Source organism: Blennius ocellaris, assembly GCF_963422515.1.
Source record: "Blennius ocellaris genome assembly, chromosome: 20".
In the NCBI taxonomy this organism is placed as follows: domain Eukaryota; kingdom Metazoa; phylum Chordata; class Actinopteri; order Blenniiformes; family Blenniidae; genus Blennius; species Blennius ocellaris.
Genome location: NC_137669.1, coordinates 16,819,118 through 16,840,395, shown reverse-complemented (window position 1 = coordinate 16,840,395; position 21,278 = coordinate 16,819,118). Strand labels below are relative to the sequence as shown.

General features: G+C 42.7%; 1 protein-coding gene across 3 annotated transcripts in view; it reads right to left on the bottom strand.

Moving 5' to 3' along the window:
• Window positions 1-21,278, bottom strand: part of LOC308144829 (RNA-binding motif, single-stranded-interacting protein 3) — a gene marked incomplete at its 3' end in the record, with an annotated part of 293,608 nt that overhangs the window by 126,985 nt on the left and 145,345 nt on the right. For all 3 annotated transcript variants that reach the window (XM_080516066.1, XM_080516068.1, XM_080516067.1), the window contains one exon: window positions 3,725-3,816. In XM_080516066.1, coding sequence (XP_080372192.1) covers window positions 3,725-3,816 — 92 coding nt within the window. The remainder of the gene's footprint in view (window positions 1-3,724; window positions 3,817-21,278) is intronic.

The following is a 21,278-nucleotide window of genomic DNA, read 5'->3' as shown; positions in this document are numbered from 1 at the left end:
AGAGGAAACCGAATGACGCTTCGCTTTCCCCCTCAGTTTCTTGCCTTTTCTTTGCAGCTGTGTTTAAAATACGCCACCTTAATAAAAGCGTTTTAATGGCATTGAGGAGAGGGAAAAAAAAGGTGCAACTTGATTACCGTGACAGTTTTATTTAATGAGCTCAAAGCCTCTGGCTCTGATTTGCTATTCGTTTATTACTTTGTTGTGGATAGAGATATATATGTGACAAAATGGAGCGGAGGGAGTGCGAGGAAGCGGCTGATCACTCTTACTGCGGAGGTTGTTTGTGGCGTGAGGAGTCGTCTCTGTGATTTACACCTTCCTCAATCCTCACCTGCGTTTTCATTCAGCCCCGCCGGGGGAATACCGCTCCGCTCTGACAGGACGCGGGGGTGTCAGAGACACCTTGGCAGGTACGCCGACACAGAGACAACATGCTGTTAATTATTGATGGAAATAAATTGCGCTTATTGGGTGTTTGGCGGGGCAACACATGGTGCATATGAATATAAATGTGGTCATAAATGTGTGCTGAGGAATAAGTGATGGTGAGAAAAAAACCCTGCATTAAGCGGAATAAAAAAAAAAAAGGGTCAGAGAGAGGGAAGAGAGGGGGTGGAGGTGTGGAGGAGGAGGAGGAGGAGCTGGTAGAGTGATGGTTGTGATACCTGGTAAAGAGACATTAGAGAGATGCACGAATAGTCTATAAAAGCAAACTACTCCTTAATGTCTCTCACAAGTGTAATAAAAGCAGAGAGCCGCAGCACAGAATGCTGGCCTTTCCATTTGTGTGAACAGAACAAGGGAGCATTCAAAAATAAACTAATATACAGAAATGCTAATAGAAAATTATTTTGTGACTGTGTGTGTGCACACACAGACATACACACACACACAAAATTCTTAAAAAGGTCAGCTCTATTGTTTTGGGACACAAGACCCCACTCATGAAAATATTGACGGAGGAAAAAGGTTGCGATGCAAAGTGTGGTCTTAAAATGAGATGGACAAAGAGCGGGGCTTTTTATCTGTATTCTGAGAGCCTGCACTCTTATAAATATTGGAAGAAGGACACTAGTGGGGGAGAGGAAACGGCCAAATGGCGCATTTGAGAAATGGCACACCTGAGCACCACGCAGAATATCATCTCCTCCTGTCAGATCTCATCCCATTTGATCAAAATAATTGCCGCCTTCATCGTTATCATCAATTCTGTCATCTTCACTCCTGCCATCGCATTTCTCCATCTCATCAGACCTCCTTTGGCTTTAGAGGGGGGGGGAGGGAGGGAGGGGGCGTCATTTTTTGGATCAGATCAAACGCGTGCCATCTCATCTGTGAAAATCACTCATGGTGCACCCTTATAGTCATCACCATATTTATTGCTTCAATGCTATTGACATTTTCTCCACCTGTTTAGATATTCTGCTACCACCAAATCTTTGACTGGTACAAGAAAAGCTGGGCTTAGTGATGCGGGCATGTCTGTCAGAGACGTCCGGGGAGAGGGGGGCCTGCTGTGCTTTTAGCCTATGGTGAGTCTCTGTGCAGTCAGCGGGGACATGAAAAATTTAGAAGATAAAAATGAGAAAAAGGACAGCGTGATCATTGGGAGCCTGACCCTGAGGGTTAGCACACAGAAAACAATATCAATGATTTTCCTAAACTGGAAGCGCTATTTATTTGGTCACACAATCAAATATGTGAGAATCTATTATAAAACTTCAGTCTCTTTTGCTAAAACACATTGAATTGCAATTGTAATTGTAAAATAATCGTAAATAAAAAAGTAAGTTTGAAATGAGCATTTTGGTATTTCATTGTTTCATTATCTGAGCTTTCAACCACTCTGGGAGACGACATGACATTCGATCATCAACATGCAGTATAGCTGACATGTATTATAAAGGTAGGATAAAAGGGTAAAAGCAGCATAATTGCTGTTCATGTAACATTGTTGTTATTTAAAGCCTTATACGTTGTCAGAGAGAACATGTTTTATAGTGACTGAATTTATTTGTTCCAGTTATCAAGACTTTACAGTTCAAGTGACAGTGTTACTTGATCGAGAGATAACATGTTTTTAAATGCTTCGAGAGTTGGAAAGATAGAGAGATAACATTTGCGGCTGTTATACGTTAAAAGTAACAAATACACACAGATTTCAGCAGTTGAGAAGGTGTTTGTAATTAATAAATCTGGATGCATGAGAAGACAAATTAATTTCTCTATCAACCTCTTAAGGTAATTACCACTGATATGATACACCCTGATAAGATGAAGCTGCTGCTGTTTGTTTGCTGAAGGTCACAGAAAGCACATCACACCCCAGTGGGGGGCTGAAATTGTCAGTCTGTTTGCAAGGGAGGACTTTTTAGAAAACAGTGTGTGTGAGGACAGCGAGGAGGAATGACCATCCCAAGGTTTAACACAACAAAGCTGGAAATTGAGGATTTCATCATCACTAATCACAAACAAAACTGTGCCAGAGTCCAGAGTTTGGCGTTGGTGACAATCGTAGCCCAAGGTCAGACTTTAATGGCCCACACACCCGCTGTTCTCTGCCTCTCATTATATTCTGTTTTGCAAATGAAATATAACCAAGAACACACCTATACTGTTCACCTATGACTAGAATGTAATACAATAAAGTGAAGAAGCATCATCACATATTAACATACAATTTTTTATTTGTTAAAATTATGTTTTCAGGGGCCAGTGGCTATCTTCACATGATTAAATCTGACTGTAAGTGAAAAAAGTTTAGATACTAAATGATCAGATCAGCTACTATATAGTATAGTTTGTGGCAATGGTATATATTCATGCTCTGGTTAACAATAGGAACAGTCACAAACGCTACTAAAGACCAATGAAACCAAATCAGATGAAACTTATTTCAATCATTCATCTTCGGATTTAGTAATTTAACAGTTTGACAATGAAAAACAAAAATTCCTCGGTTAATTATCGCCCATTAGACATGAGTGATTGTCAGTTATAAGAGGAAACGATGCAACTTAGATTGTTTTGAAAACTGGTAACAATCTTGCCACAATGCGAAGATGAGACACAAAACTCTATGTTTTGATGATGAATTCGATTATTAGCAGACACCATGTGGTTTCTTCTCCGCTACAGCTCTTCATGAGTGTCACTGTCCATCAACGCGACTTCACTGAACAACTCACTCAGGCCCTCCTTTGTTCTCCTGAAATGGCTCATCTCATCTGCTTTCACTTTAGTAGTCTAATAAAGCTGCAGCACATCGGCTGGTCAAACCTCGGCTCGACCAGGGAGGGTTCCTGTCATGGAACCCACATGCACTTCCTCATACAGTAGACGCAACGAGAAGCCCACGTCACGACTTGAAACTGGGGACCCACATTTGAACAAGCCGTCCACAGAGCGTCACGAAGATAAAACAGACCGACACGCTGCCGCAGTCGCCTCCCAATTCGTCGTATAACGCATGCAGTTAACAGCCCACATTCAAGAGTCTTCAGATATTAGACTGAGCAAGCTTGTCATTTAATAGAGAAGCGCAGTGGAAAATTACTTACTATAAAAATGTGTTTATGGTCAAAACCTGTTTGTAGCGAGAACTATTAGGTGTGTTAGATGTATAATGCTCAATCTCCAGAGGGAGCTGAATGCACGGCGGAGCGCCGATATTAATGCACGGTGCAGTGGAGACGATGACTTGTTTAAAAACACTCCTTACCTTGGCCATTTGGGCCTGCACCCCGGTGGCTTTGAGAGACGAAACGGCCTTCTGTGCTGCAGCTGGGCTGTCAAAATCCACAAAGCCATAGCCTGGAGAGAGGAAAGGAGAGAGGGCAAGTGGGAGAGAGAAAGAGAGAAAGAGAGAGAGGGAGAGGGGAAAAAGACGAAGATGTTATTTAAGAAAAAATGAAGCCAGATGACTAACAAGGAGAATGACAGGCACTTGGTAATTGTAGCAGTAATAGGTTGGTAACATGACTACAGAGGCTGCCAGTTCTCATATCTGGTGAGCACTACATTGTTTGATAATTAGCGACACTGACGTTCATAGGGGGATGCTATGCATCTTAATTAGTTGCATGGATGAGCGATTTAGTAATAACAAACGCCGGCACCCTGCCCACCTCCACCTCCACCATACCTCCACCCACACACACGGACATCACATCACTGTCTATGATAGTTTGTGATATAAGGACACCAATCACATTAATTCCAACAAATGAGAAGTAATTAATGTGATCAGAATGTGCTTTAAATCACTGATGAAAGAACATTACACACGTCCACACATATATATATGCGCGAACAGATTCTTCTGAACGTCGCTGTCGACTTGTTCAGCCTTTTGATTTCTGGAGCCGGTGAGGCTGGCTGGCCCACGTCACGTTCCTCAACACCGGGCATATTAACACAACCCCATTTCACAGCCTCCATAATCCTCTCCGCGGTAACAAATCTCTCAAAGGTTGACAGCGTACCAGAGCTGCTGCCATTTCTCTCTTGCTCTCCAACTCCATCTCTCTTACATACAAATAAAGACACACTATTTCTCACAATTTAGCCGTTCTGTTCATCTTCCTGCTGTCTTCACACACTTTCCCTCCGTCTCTCTCACCTCCCCTTTCTCATATTTTTCCTGACATTAACAAGCACCAGCCCCCATCAGAAAATTCATCAGCGGAGGAAAGCGAGGGGAATGAAATCTCTGGCTGTGATTTATGAGTTATTGTGATCCCGACGTTCTCCGGGATGTATCGGAGACGGGGGTCACGTCTGTGTTAATTAAAATTTGGTGACGGATTAAAAGCAGTCAATGGTGCCCTCTGATCCACTGTTTCAGAAGGAAAGTGTAATTAGAAAAGGATAATGGCTGTGAGACGGGTGGAAGGGGGGGGGGGGGGGCTGGCAGTTACCCCTTCAACTTACTGAGGGTCCAATACTCACACATGTTCCAGCGCACGCGCCAACGCGTACTGTAACACCTCGCTTTCACACCGAGCCTGTGTACAGGTTGGCTTTCTACAAACAGCGAATGTCTCACTTTCTGAGTCATTTCGAGAGGTGTGTGTGTGTGTGTGTGTGTGTGTGTGTGTGTGTGTGTGTGTGTGTGTGTGTGTGTGTGTGTGTGTGTGTGTGTGTGTGTGTGTGTGTGTGTGTGTGTGTGTGTGTGTGTGCGCGTGTGTGTGGCGGAGGAGGGGCTGGGTAAAGGTTGGGGTCATTTTCCCGTCGGATGGCAGCAAAGTAGTGCGGAGTAATGTGAAAATCATAACCTGTGGCAGAAGAGAAATCGAGCGCAAGGACTGATTAATGGCCAGCCGTTAGAGTGAGCCTGGGAGGGGAGGCTCTTTAATTGTGGAAATATGAAGAGCCAGAGTGAAATGTCCAGAATCAACTACAGGCAATAGTTACAGAAAGTGGATCTATTCCTTAAATGGAAAGTGCTATTCAGGACATTTTTTTTTTTTTTCAAACAGCAAAATCTAATAATGCCCCAAGCCATTTTGTTGCATTAAAAAATATATATTAATTATTTAAAGAAAACCTTTATTAGTAGAAAACGGACATTTGAATGAACTGAATGTTTCCTCTCATGCTTTGTCTTAAGTTTGCTGTACTCGTGTGTGGACATTTTAAACTTCCTCCCACAACCCAAAGAGATGGATGTTAAACTTGACAGAAATCTCAGTCTGCAGGGTTTGAGTATGATTGTCTGTCTCTCTCTGCGTTTGCCCCGTGACGGAGGGGGGGTACCCTGCCTGGGATCGGGATCGGATCCAGGCCCTCAAATCCTGGCTTGGCAGACGTGGAAGATGGATGGATGGACAGATGAATTGGTGCTTTTCAGTGACAGCCACACAAACAGACACTTTGGATTATTTTTAGCGGGGATTTGTGATCAATTTCCTGCCACCTACCAAATCCAATAGAGATGAAATGATTACTGGCGGCGGTTAAACTGGCACTAGCCGAAATGGTTTCCTGTTACTGGAGCATGAGGAAAACAGTTTTCATGAGACCATAAACCACCAACAATGGGGTATTTCTCAGAAGTGTCCAACCACCAAAAACTTCTACAGCTTTAATATGATTTGACATACAGTACGATACAGATAGTATAATACAAGTCTATGGAAGGTAACAGATATATGCAGGTCTATAAACACCGTTACACAAAAAAGACATTTTCTCCTTTACTGTTTCTATTATGGCGTAAACAAGCAGCCATCATCTTCAACAGCCAAAAATCCCTTGTCCCTGTTGCGCTGTGGATTTAAACATTTTTTTTGCAGTATCTGGTAAAGGCTCCGATATCACTTTGTCCCAAATAAGCCCTTCTATTCATCGACCAGCTTTCTATATCACTTTATCCAGGGTAGGGTCATTGGGTGCTGGAGGCAATCCTGACTGACAAGAGACGCAAACAGAGCACTTCCTGGACAGGTCACTCCTTCACATGGCAAACACAGAGAGACAGACAGTCATTCACATTCACACATCGATTCTCCTAATAGTCTTTAGACTTTAAGAGGATAATACATTTTAAAGTTGGAGAGAATGAAAAAACATGCAGACTCCACACAGGAATAAGCCCCCAAACCAAGACTCAAACCAGTGGATACTGTCACTGTGAGGTGAGCATGCTGGCCAACACCGTAAGCCAAAAAGAACTAGAATAAACAACAACAGCAATAACATGATTGTATTTGCTATTATGAAGCCTTGTTTAAAAACAATGTTTTTTTCTTTCTTTTTGACAGCTACTGGCTCTACGGACCACCAGAGATTCTCTTGTTTAAAGCAGCGAACGTCTCGGGTGTGATGTAGGTTCAGGCAATATTCATCTTTAGTACCAAAGACTTCAAAATCCCTGTTCAAGTAATGCTCCGTTGTAGAAAACAGACAATCTATTGATTACACTGTCCAGTTCTACATGTGTCAACATGTTAGAAGCTAGCATTAGATACATATTATCGTCATTAAGTAATCATTAAGATACATTCTTTGATAAAGTGATAGGTTTAGACTGACACTGATGATTCTGGTTAAATAATGGTAAACACATTTCACTTATATTGCACTTTTCAAGCGCTTGCGCAATCCCCAAAGCGCTTTACATTGTTAATCACATTCAAACACAAACTGAGGCGGCTGCCATGCGAGGCGCTCAGTCCTTCCTGTGGGAGCAGTTTGGGGTTCAGTGTTATGTTCAAGGACATTTCGATATGTGGACAGATATCGAATCGAACCTGCAACCTCACAATTGAGAGATGACTCACTCTACCAACAGGCCCCCCCAGTGGCTGAAACGAAATGAAACAGTTGAAATATGAGCCGACTATCTCCTAAGTCTTCATCCCGCTGTCCGGCCCAATACAGATGCTTCCACATTCTCTTTCACCTTTTTTTATTGAGAATCCTACCGAGTTGCCCTGAAGACAAAATCATGTGACACACACTAAAATGTATCACTTACTGCTTGTAAAAATGACCAGTGTAAGCCTCGTTTCTGAAGAAACGTTCCCCTCTGAGATTTTGTGATTTTCCTCAAACAGTGTTTTGACACAATCTTGAAAAAATTGTTTTATTGCTCCGATCATCACAAATCATCCATAGTCTTTATACTGGTTTCAATGCACAAAAGCTTGGTTTTCATACTTGCTTTTTAGATCATATTAGAAAACCACACAAAATGCCAGGGAAAACCCCTGAATGATAGCTGGTTCTATTTAACCATCACAATATTTCAATGGTAGATACTTTGAAGCCCCAATTACAAATTTAATATTCATCCCACTGCCACCTGGAGTGCACTTATCAAACTTTTAGCAGGTGGAGGATTTTAGAGAAAGCTGACCTATATTCAGAACGAAGGAGTCAGAGGAAGGTGGAGAAAAGGAGAGCAAGGTGTGCAGGAAAAAGAAGGCCGGCTAAAGAAAGCGGGTTATTCCGGGTCAAACGAACGCACTCCAGAAGACAGAATTGACATGTGGTGAGCCTCCAGCAGTAACAGATCGTTTACTTTTCCCCGAGCAGTTATTGTAGCTGATATACGCATAATGATTCTGTAATGTGGGATGTTTGATCTGCAGCCATGGGGTAAAACTGTTTAAGGCTTGTTTTGTTGAAAAGAGAATAATAATTGAGAGATATGGGGGCATTTTAAGGCTCTATTTGCACTTTCATCAGGCAGAATGCCTCTGGAGGTTTTTTTTTTTTTCACAGAGTCTAACTCTTAATGTAGATGTATGTGTGAACATATCTGCTTGAATACTAAAGACCTTCAATTGAAGTGAGTCACATTGGCTTAAGCTGTCCTCTGTTTAAACAGAAGTAAAAAGAGGTTTATGCATTCAAAATATATAATTATTAAACTGCATTAAAATTTAAGAAGGAGCTTAAAGTTTAGCTGTAATAACTGCAGGCATGACAACCTCATTTCAGGCTTCACACCTTTTAGCTCCGGCTCACACTTTGTAGAAGGAGAATTACAGATGCCGCCTACTCCATCAAGTGGAGTTCGTCAGTAGCCGCGCGCGTTTTCATAAACATGTGTTCCAAGCATTTATTTAAACATTATAATGGATGGACCTCCTCTTTTCTGGCAACTCGATTCTCAGCGTCCTTTTTCTTACAAAGCTATAATCTCTCCCAGAGACATGACAGGACCATCTCAACCTTGTCTCGCTCTCATTTCCCCACTAAACTGCCCAACATGAGCTGTCCCTCAAATCTTATCCTTAATCCATTTTGCTCTGCTTCCTCCACTCCAGCCACCTGTTTGAGTTCTAACACTGCATAACATGATTTACACTATAATCTTTTATTACCACACGCATTTTCTGAATACTCCGTGCAACAGCTATTCATATCGATAGCAAATACAGGCAAATGTCAAACTTATAACTTATAACAAAGCCTGTTCCTCCCAAAACTTTGAGTTCAGCCAGTTTACAATGGAGAGACAGAGAAAAGGCGATCCAGCAGACAATAATCAAGTTATTTGTAGGACCGTTTGTGACCCTTTCTGGGACGTGAGCGGTGCATCTGAGGAGGCAGAAACACCAATCATCTCCAGCCCTGACACTGCTGCTCATGCTGCAGAATATCTTTGTTTTCTGCATTTATTCTCAGTGTGAAAGCTTACAAGAACTGTCCATGTTCCAAAAGAAAAGAAATCTGGCTCACTGCTCTGCAGAAAATTTACATTTTGTGTGAAAGTACTTGTGAAAGTCATAAGATATGCTGGTTTAAAAACACAGAGTCAGGCACAAAAAAACAGTTGGTATTGATCTACAAGGAGGGAAATGATAACAGGAGGTTTATTGGTGCAAATGTCACCACCTTTCGTGTGACTCTAACCATCGCCAATTAGAGATATATTGATCATACCAGATAAGCAATTCGATCTGTGAAGGTTTTCACTACTTTTACAAAGGACATTTCTCAATGTTACTCACTGTGAATTCTTCGATATTTCTCAGGCTGTGGTTTTTTTTAAAAAAAATTTATTCGCTAACTTTGTTCCTAACTACAATAAACTGATGACAGCCACATAATACAACATTAAATCTATTTCTATAAAATGTGGTGAGTGCTGCGAAGTCTCAGTCTGTGTTGCTGATTGATGCATTCATTTAAGACACTGGTTGTCAGAGTGTGGGAAGATGAGATGCACATGCAATAAAAGCCTTTACACTCTTAGGCTTTTAAAGTATCTGACAAATCTTCACGCACAGTAAGCGACTTTTGTTATGCTAATTGTTTTTTGAAGCATATTTTATGTTTTTAATTAATCTCCTTCAAACCTACAACATTTCCAGTAATAATATTTAATGGGGCTTCTTCTCAGAAAAAAATAAATATGGGAAACGATTTCTGCTGGGTAAAAAACATCCCTGAGCCTTAAGTGTCTGGACCACCTCACACTTTGAGAGCAGACAAATGATAAGGAAAGACGCCCACATTATTGTCACTCAGAAGAAATTGGCAGTTTTACAGTAACTCAAAGCAAAGAGCAACTCGTTAAAGATGTACACTGAAAAAAAAAAGGAAAAAAATCCCATAATTTTCAAGAGATGAAAAAAAAAACGTCTCCATAAAAATGTGTTTCAATAATAACTAGCTGTATACTCACATAGGCACATCGTATAAAGTACGGACAGAATTACCATGTGGAGTGTCTTGCTGTGTTTGTGGATGCATTAACTGCACACTAACATGATCCATGGTGAGCCAGTGAGCGGAAGGAAATGTCGATTAAGTTGTGAAAAGGCAGCGGGGTCAAGAGAGAATGCTACACTCGATTTAAGGCATCACATTCCACTCACTAGGCGACGCACACAAACACACACCTACACACAGAGGCGCGCAGATGTTGCTTGAAGACCGAGTTTCTGCAGCCAAGTACAGGCTGTACTGTTACTGTATTCAATGCGGGCACTCGAGAGTTACAATCTCGAGCGGGATGCAGAGGGCAAGGTGTTGCTTTGAAGCCTCTGCGCAAACACAAACACCCAATCGATAGCTGTCACTTAAAAGCAGCTCAAAGTGACTGACTACATGCGAGACTGCTGATAATGCTGTGCAGCTGCACGCTAATATGCACACGTACGCACCGGCTTGCTGAAGGACACATATATCTACTTCGGCTCACTGCGAGGATGACACCTATACATCCGCGTGCACGTGGGCAGATGCACACTCGGTGTTGGCGTGCGTGCACACGCCGTCTCTCTGAGAGGAATAAAGAGAACATGAGCTGCCATATCATATTTCCTGGTCTGGCTCTAACTGGGAGCCTGTCAAGATAAAAGAACCATCTTCAATCAGTTAGTACATGATAGTGCGATGCTACCGATGCCTCTACGCTCCTTAGAAACTCTGCTTGTATGAGTGTGTTCGCGTGAGGCATAGTGATGCTTAACACAGCCTCCTTAAGGAGGTATAAGACTGTAGGAGACGCCACCTCGAGTTTGGCTGCACACAAAAGTCTTCAGTGGAAAGTAGAGATAAGGGACTCATTACAGTGTCTGTATCGACATATCAATCAACTATGCATCATTCATGCATTCACCCTCAAATTATGCTAATCCTAATTACTTCTGGGAAAATTACTAGTCTTTATCTGCTAATAGTCAGGATTGTTTGGGGTTTCTTACCTACAATATCCGCCGCCATTTTCCCCAAATATATCAATTTTTCACATTCTCATATTCAAGCGCTAATGATCCCATTTTGCACCGCATACAATGGAATAATAATGCCCTAAGTATGAATAATGAATCAACGACAAGTCACAGAGCATTACAATGGTGTGCAAGGCAAACAGTGTAATTGTTTACGTCCTTGTGAGCCATCAAGATGAGTTCTGAAGCTGCTGTTGCACGTGCATGATTAATCATTGTAGTTACATGTATGTTTAGAATTGGTGCTTTGCATGTATTAAAGTGATTACGGTTAATGGGAGAGATAGATGGGCCACTCAATGGCCAAATATGCATAACAATGCTGTAATGTGATTCCCGTGATTAATGGATTTGTGGCTGTAATACTGAATCACGCTATGGTTTTGCATGGTTTCTGCCTCACTTTACCTGCAATTTTGTATTTGTAGAAATGCTTTCATGTGAGTTGTATTCGTATGCATTGGTGGTATATTTGACTGGTTTCAGTAATTGTAATAGTCTGTTATCTTCACCTACCCAAGAAATGCTCACATAATAGTATTTAAAACCTTTGAAAACACATTAACAAATAAAAATGACTAACTAAAAGGATTGATAAAGTCTTCATGACATTTGAGATTCGATAATAAATCATTGTAATAAATCATTTGGACTTTGAGGAGAGAATTCTTGCTTATGTAACTTGATGAAGAAAAGTGTTAGTTAAAGTTAAACTTAAGTGAGGGTTCTCTCTTTGTATTTAAGACTGTTTATTGCCAATTAAAATGGTTGTTTATTGAGATGAGAATTGGTTGGAATGCTTCTCTTCCATCTGCATTGATAGATTAATTCTCTCCATTTGAGGGTTTAAATATTCCTGTTTCTCTGCAGGGAGGGTGGGTGGTGGTTTTGGGAGTCTGTGGTGAGCTGTGCAAACACTGAGGGAGAGAACCACGCTATAAAAAAAATGAAACAGCATCCATGACTAACTGTGGCAAAGCCAAGACCACCTTGGTCGTACTCCAAACCCAGAGGAGAGCATCCTCACAGGGACTGTGCTCCTCTGTACTCATTCATTCACCCTGCACATCCAACAGCTGCAAAATGGTAAATAATGCAGCTTGTTTTTCTTGAAACATTCAGTGATGTGTGTTAACGTGTTCCTTGGCATGTAACTCTATTGCATGAACCTCCAATTTTCTTGCTTGTGCTCATATATGAATTAAAAAAAAAAGCTTCAAATTGTAAATCTACAATGTCTTCCTTTTTGAGGACCCCACTGAGAAACATCTGCTATGTAGATATCTTATTTTTCTTTTTAACAACGTGTGTAAGCATGCTAGCTTAAGGCTAGGGTCTTGTGACCACATCACAGTTATCAAAGCATTCAACACTGCAGAGAAGTGAAAAGTCATAAGCTCACGCTCGGTCATTAACGCCACAGCCTCATGCAGATCTGACATGCTATAAAATAAACAGCCCCGTTTAAAATTATTATTATTATTTTTTTTATCTGCAAACACGAAACAGCTCAAAATCCACATGTAAAAAGATATTTGAGATTGCTTTCATGCAGTAGTGATGCACACTGCAGCTCCTTCAACCCCTCATTTACTAGCCCACTGTCGCCGTCCGGCCTGCCTCACTCTCCAAGACAATACCCATTTGTTGTAAAATAACTCTCACAGAGGCCTCTTTTATATTAGACACTGGTGACGAGATAGCAGTACAGGCAATTAACTTATCAACCCTGCAACATGGATTTATAGCTAAGGCATTCGTCTCTGGCTGGGGCAGAGAGCCTATTGGCTGTATTGTATTTCTTGTCATCTTCTCTTGCAGGTGTAGGAGTGTCCTTGTCAGAGAGCTGCAGTCGGGATCTGCAGAGGGCAGACTGCCAGGGCTCCGGGCCAAAGGGGCCACTGGCAGCTCATTGTGCCGAAGACAAACTGAACATGAGGTTGGAAAAACTAATTCTTCATCCAATATCAGTGCAAGTATTATAGATGGGATCTGTATGGCAGCGACGCACCTGCAGGACTGATGCATATCGTTACAAACGCCTGCCTGCACACTGTGGATGAATGTGTTCAATAATAAAGCAGCCCTGATGCTTGCAACACATTTCCTGCTTCCATGTGACTGTTTAATTACTAATGAAACAGCCATTACCAAATCTCACTGCAGAAATGATCGTGAAATAATTTCGGCGGTTTTCAATGTGTAATGCGGGAAAATGTGACATGAAAACATCCACAGGTCAAATATAGACATACTTTGCCATATGGGTCCACCTCACACTCATCATTTTCCCTGCATCTCAGCAATCCTTTCATCTTCATTTTTTTTCTCTTCATCATCTTCCCTCTATTCATCTTTTGTTCCTTAATTAATTCATATCTACTCACACTCATTAGCTCGAGCACGGCGCCATATGGCCTCACTACATTCCTAACTCTCAATTCAGCATAACATGAGAAGCTATCCACAATGTATTTTTCCAGTTACATTACAGTCAATAATGTCTGTAAAAATAGAAACAAGACAAATGGAGTGTAAGTTTAGAGGAGTATTACCTCCAGACGAACAAGATTATCCTCACAAAACTAAAGAGGCATTCGAAAAGGAAGTATACACTCATTAAAAAAAAAAAAAAATGTCAGCTCACTGCTGCCATTTACTAATTGTCAGAGAAAATAATTTTTTACAGACACATTGCTCATCTCTTTGGTAGCATTATCAGCTTGCAAACTTAATAGCTAAATCCTGATGTGTCTGTCGCAACATGTGAAGAGCTCTCGAGAAAGGTTTTGAGACCTGAAGGGTGTTAATTACTTGTCAAGAGGTTGTTAAAATGACGCCCCTCGCAAAAAATAAAAAGAGGAAGGGAAAAAAAAAAACTGAGTGGCTGCACGGAACCCACATGGGGGTATCTTGGAGAGCACACACAAAGACATGTGTGAGCAAATCACTCATGCCAATACTAAGCACCGCCACTTATGAGTCTACAAACTGATAAATGCCAACACACACACACACACACAAACGACTGGCTACATATGTAAATACACTTTGTATTCAGACAATTCAAGTGCAGTCACGCCTTCACACACACTCAGGTTAGAATGTCAAACAGCCTTAAATAGCGACTCATTACAGCAGCCATTGATGTGAAAAAATGCTACAAGCAGCGCGGGCGCATTTTTAAACAAAGAGCAGGTAACAGTCCAACTTGCACACTTCCTTTTTCACGTCACCTATAAACTGCTGCTCTGCCTTCATTGTAACTGGGAAGAGATGACAAACTTGAGCATTCAGGCTGTGTAGCATCTTCTGCGGCACTATGTTATCCCCATTTGAGCGGCAGTTTGTAATAAGCAATGTAATCACGTCAGCTACCGGGCCTGAAAGCACCACCAGCAGGACGGGAGGACAGACTAAATATTTGAACAAAGCCGGATCGATGGAAAGCAAGTGCCCTCGGAACATGGAGAAAACTCCCCGGTAGAGACAAACATTAAAAGCCGGACAAAGACAAATTGTTCTTCTCCTCTGAACAACTATGCAGGCCATTTCTTTTTTCGTGCATCTGTTAGTCATTCATGAGGAACGACCGGGCCGCCCCTAGCTAGTCTTCCTCTTCATTGCAGTTATGATTTATTCCTTCCTTAACTAATCAAGGGTATGATCATTAGTCAGGGGATGTGCGAGGGGCCCGGGCCTTGGCAGGTCAGTGGAAGGCCGTATCTCACGCCGTGGCTCCCCTGCCATCCACGGGTTAGGTCCAGGATAAGAGATGACTCCAGCTACGCCTCCTCGCCCTCTAACGCTGCTCGCCAAAGCAATCGTGAACGAGCGGAATAACAAAGGGAGCAAAGGGTCGTGCTGTAAAATGGACTGCGCTGATGACAGGAGGGGAAAGCAATGATGGCGACAGCAATCAGCATGGGTCTGTTTGTACTTTGTTGAAATGCATTGCAGATGCGTTCGCTCAAGTCCAGAAGACGGACAGTCACCAACATTTTTGGAAACCCACATATTTAACGCATTTACAATAAATGTTTTCCTTTGAAAACCTTGGCCTTTTTTCTCATCTGTGAATCTCTGGCTTGTGAACGTCACCTCGGCATAACCTCCCCTGAGTGCACATAAGAATAAAAAAACAACACATAAACAGGAGGCGACCACACTGCATGCAGAAGCAGCACAGGAAGTAGAGAGAGGTACAAAAGGTCACATCTCGAAGGAATGCGGTGCTCATGGCGCCGAATACTTCTATTTGTGACAAAGTTGTCCAATCAGACCCCGACTTGGTGGACAGCCAACTTCAATCTTACTGGAATGAAGTCAAGGGGCGGTGGGGAAAAGAGGAAAAAAAAGAGATGACTGTGTGTGTTTGTGTGTGTGTGTGTGTGTGTGTGTGTGTGTGTGTGTGTGTGTGTGTGTGTGTGTGTGTGTGTGTGTGTGTGTGTGTGTGTGTGTGTGTATGTGATTTGGGAGTGTTAACAGAGGCTGTGGGTGTTATCCAGCAAGGTTGTGCATGCTGAATCTGTCCAAATCAATGTGATTATCTCTCAGCTATTGCTAATTAGAGTCATTAATACGCAATGCAAGCAGGAAACAGCAGACACTTTCTCTGCCGGTCTCTTTGGGCTCATCTCGCCTCTTTCTGGAATGGCTTTGAGGGAGCAGAGGCATTTGGAAAAGGTCCGCTGTTGGCCACACTTCAGTCGAGATTCTCATCTGCACATAATTCACTTTCAAAGGGCAGAGGGGGCGGCAAAGAGAATCCTTAATTGCACCGGCACAGTGTACAACATAGACAAATGTTTATATCTTGGCTCTCTAATGAGAAACCAATAATGGATGCAAAAAGCACTCCCCGCTCCCCCCCCTCACCCCACCCCAAATACACATGCACATGACAATGAAAAACAGACCTTTTTTGTGAGCGTCACCTCATTCGTCAATAGCCCTTATGCTCGGAGTCATGCAATACTCCACTTAGGCACTGATGCGACAATAAATCTTTTTTCATAGAATGTAAGATTTCTCCATTCGCTTGGTCTTGTGGTAACAGCGTGGGATACTTCAGATTGCAATTGTCAGGCTTCTGACAAGGGTTCAAATTGCAACATAAAGAAGCTTCACGTGGAGCCCAGCTTGACCCGGAAGAATCAGCATTCACAAGGCAAAGACTCAACTGTCTTTGTCGAGGATGCGCCACTGTCACGCATGTTTTCGATGTCACCCAGCTCCGAGACACCTGCCAACGATGAGTAACACATCATCAGTCTTTCTGCTAATAGGGCTTGATAAAGACGTATACATGTAATTCAGAGCAGTAAGACATCTTCAAAGATGTTAGAGGACACCACAGGGTTGATTGCTGCCTCTAAATTGCTTTTAGGTGTTTATGCAATTGCCTATTGGCCCTGTGATTTGCCGATGTCCTGCATGGAGTGCAACCCCGCTGTTCACTCATTGTAAGCTGAGATTAAACCGTTTTGAAAGATGGAACAATCTTTCATAAAAGGATTTTCCTTTAATGTATCTAATGTGCTGGGTATGTAATTCACCATTGTGCACATCAAGCAATCCATAACCTTTCTCTTGAGGACCTGAGCGAGGTTTTCTTGGCCTGATGACACCACACATTTCAATAGCAAACAGAACAGCAGACCTTAAATGTCAGAGAATTAAAAAAAAAAAGCACGATCCGCCACCTGTATCTCTCTTAAGAGGTTTTCATCCTCAGCTTGTAATTTAGAGCAAATAGCATGGATTAGGAGAAGAAATGAAAAAGGAATACATGTACTCTTTCCATATGATCTGGAAATCATGGAAATGAGTTCAAGTGTCGATTTTGTTTGTTTTTTCTAAATTTGTAAGGACAAACTAAGTGGTTAGTGTGTTTTACATCAAGTCGCCCAAATGACAGAGTAAAGGCGACAGTAATTCGTTCAAGATGTGTTGATGTAATGTCTTTGCAAGTTTTTAGCATCCTCATGTAAAATGGATGGCAGGTTACAGGGCAAAGAAATGAACAACAACAAACTGCCGAAGACGCGACCACAAGAGACTATCGTCTCATCTCATCTATCTCCCACAATTCAGTGCGGTGGGGCCGTCGCGGCAAAGCGCCAGTCAGGCCGGTGAATCTCGGCACAGTCTTATCTCCCAGCGGCGGAGGAGGAAACGGAGGTCCTTTAAAGGGCTGAGGTCATTTCCTCTGCCTCCGGGCTCTGGCAGGAAAAATAAAATGTCTCCATTCGGTCAGCCCTGCTTTATTTCAAATGCTGCCGCTGCCTTTTAAGAGGCCCTTGTGGGCATGGATGGCAAATGAGCGGTTTTGGGTTCCCGCAATCTATCCTCTTTTCCTCTCCGTCGCTCTGCCATTCTCAATCCCCCTCTCCATCTGTGATGCGAGCCCCCAAATCTCTGCTGCGTTTCCAGTGTACATGTGAAAGAGCAGACACGGGGAAATAGATAGTGAGGGAGAGTGAGAGAGAAAAACCCGAGACAAAGAAAGAAGGGGAGGCAAAATGAGAGGAGAATGAGAGAGCGAGAGCGAGAGAGAGAGAGAGAGAGAGATGAAGAGCTAAATTCCTCCTCTTACCCACAGCGGTGCTCAGCCCTAAAGCCCTTTCACAACTTCCTGTTCCTCTCTGAACTGGGCTTCATCCAAAGCGTGTGTGTGTGTGTGTTTGTTTCGGAATGCCGTTTATGCACAACTGGTGTGTGTACCCTCGTAAGAGTATGATTTATTTGTGTGTGTGTGTGTGTGTGTGTGTGTGTGTGTGTGTGTGTGTGTGTGTGTGTGTGTGTGTGTGTGTGTGTGTGTGTGTGTGTGTGTGTGTGTGTGTGTGTGTGTGTGTGTGTGTGTGTGTGTGTGTGTGTGTGTGTGTGTGTCATGGAGTAAGAGAGAGAGCGAGGTGGTGAGTCAATGCTGGGTGAAGATAGAGAGGCTCATTGAAAGGCCTGCATGGCGCGGCGGTGGTGGAGGAGAGCAGCCAGAACAGACAGACAGGCAGGCACACATGCTGTGATGTTAGAAAGAGGATTGATAGATCTATTGCGCGGCCACTGCTGCTGCAAGAGCCGAACACACCTCAGGCAGATGGATGGGGAGTCTGTGCGGGGGTACGATTAGTCTTTGTGTGCGCATGAGTGTGCCCTTTGTGTTTGAGTGCGTGGGAGAAGTGTATTACATGGTCTTGGAGTGTAGTTTTTTTTCCCCCTTCTTTTTTTTTTTTTTTTAAATGTGGTACTTCAAACAGGGCTTTCCACACATACTCCTGTACGAAAGGGCATATGTATAGACCGATGTATGGCGATGGTAAAAAATAATGTACGCTCATTTTAGTGCGTGGGTCTCTGTGCTGAAACACACAATTCTGTGACCTGGAGCTGCAGGAAGTGTCATCCCTGCTTTTGCACAACAGATAGCCTCCACTCCCACGCTCACTGTTTCATCTAACATTTCATCTGCTGTGCATCTTCCCTTTCTGCTCCTTTGCTCAATGTCACAGTTTCATAGTACTCAACAAATGAAACACTTTCTCTGTGAAAAGGCTTTCATCAGCATTTACACGCTTTGTATTGAAATGATTCCATAGGCAGACATGAAAAACCGCTTGTGGGTATACATGGTCGTAGGAAAAAAAATGGTTTTCTAGAGCCTTGTAGATTATCTATAGCCAATGCTATTAAGGACTTAAATGGATAACAATAAACGTAGGGTTATTCAGTTAACCATGGTGCTCTGAATAATGCGAGTAAGGGTCTCTTTGTTCAAATATCATCATGTTAATCTAAATAATCATTGGTAAATTATAAAAAAAAAAAAAGGATTACTTATAAGCATTAAGATCATGTGAGACTCATGACATTTTTATCTTTCTTTGTTTCATTTGTTTTCAAATGTGGTTTATTTGATTGCAGAATAACACATGTATCAAACAGCTTTCCAACTATCATCACATTACACATTTTGACTTTAATGCTGGTCCCGAGCCAACTGATTTAATGAAAGGAAGGATAATACAGCAAATTCCCCCCCCCCCCCCGTTTCCTTTGATTTCACATTGTATTACTTTGAATTTGCACACACACGTTCTTATTCTTGCTATTACTGTTTAGGAATTCTGCTCGGGAAAAAGACTTTTATTGACGACATATAGAGTTAGCCCAACTGAAAGCGTTTGAACTTTGCAAAAACAGTGGCTCGATAAAAAAAGAAAAGAAAGGTGCGAGTCGAAAAGTTAGTCAAAGAGTATAAAATATTTGATGCCGTTATTTTTCTCGACGGCTGACGGACGAGCTTTCACTGCGATTTAACGCTTGCTCAGAGACGACTGGTGCTGACCTCTTTCCGAGCCCTTTCTGTCCGCGGCGCTTCGGCAGCGTTGCTCGCTGAGCTGAACTTAAAAAAACAAATAACACAAGGGGGAGGAAGGAGGAGGTTTGGAGGGAGTGGAGGAGGAGGAGAGCGATGTTCCCCGTGTGATGGTGGCACGGCCGTGATAAGCCACCACTCTGACATTTAAACAAGTGTCAGTGTCGGGGGGGGGGGGGGTCAGATGACTGGAAACAATGCGTGACTAGATCGAGGCGTCGGGCCGACTTTGTGACTTGGAGCTCACGCAGACCTGAGAGGCTCTGATGCACCTGCGCTGCTCATTAATGCTTGGAGGGGATATGCATATAGGTTGCGATGGGGAACTGAAGCAGCGGAAATTATGATTTTTTTTTTTTTTTTAAGTGTGTGTGTGCAGCTTTGCTTCACCTCAAATTGTCTTTCAAATACTAAAGAACTGTAATTTTCTTTTCAAGGTTGCTAAGTCCTTCTGACACTCTCGCTTCCTTTTTTGTGCATTCCCCTCTTTCCGCCTCCCACTCTCTCACTGGGTGCAGAGTTTGACCATCCTTCACACTCATAAAATATCTGCTTGTATTTGCTTTTTGGCACATCGGCAGCGCTGCATTCCTGGATGGTGAGTTATGGGAAATATTGTCTCCCACACAACGCTAAGCTGGGCTGATTTTCTTCTTCTTCTCCTGGTGTGTGTGTGTGTGTGTGTGTGTGTTGTCCTTTTTTTTCAAGTCAGCTGGACAACAACAGAGATTGGATTCCTGAATTTCAAAGAGGCATGTTTTCACCTCCTTCAACAGTTCCCTCTCTTTTCTTTAATCCACTCTCCTCTGTGTCCCGTGACCTGCAGATACATCCTCCCCACTGACATGGATTCAGTGTTGTCTTTAATAGCCAGTTAGAACTCACAAAGAAGGACCTGTCAAGATAATCAGACTTCCCCCCCCCCCCCCCCCACTATCCTCCAAAAGGCAGAGGTTCATTTCCTCAACATTTTGACCCTGAGCATGCCCGGCAGTATAAACTCATGTGTGTAGTAGGGTTAAAAAGGCAGCTTCACCTTGAAAGGCCACACTTCAGAGCTCGGGAAACCACAAAAAGCAATTAAAAGTATTGATGGAACTTCAATAGCTCTTAAACAGTGCTGCCAGACACCTTGGGGCAAGTAGCAGGCTAATCCGTTTTTTTTTTCTTCCCCTCATCCCTTCATTCTCTCGCTTTCACAATTTATTCACTTTAGTCTTTACTATTCTTCATCAATATAAAGTGATCGCTCAGAAGAAAAAAAAAAGAGTTATTTGCAGCCATGCAGGGCAGATGGCCAAGAGAGGGTGCGGTTGACAATGATAATAATTAATGTTTATCTAATCTCAACTTGCTTGTTAGCCCTCTAATTGGTCGAGCATGCACGTATGTTCAAGCATGTAATTGTGTGTAGTGGGTGCTATTGTGTGTGCTCCGTAAACTATTTCGAACCAGCCAGTAATGTTATTGCTGCATGTGTGCATCATTTACTGTGCAGACACTAATGGAAACGCACTCTCCAAAAGGCTGCCGTCCACATGACAAAACAGGAAATTTAAAGAGACGATTGGGAGAGACGGGGTTGGGAGAGCGGCTGCCGGCCCACTCATCCTCTGAGGCTCTGCCATCCAAGAGCGGGCTGTTTACCCGAAGGCTTCCTGCAGTGAGAGGCCAGCTCCTCACTAAATCACTGATTTATGGTGCAC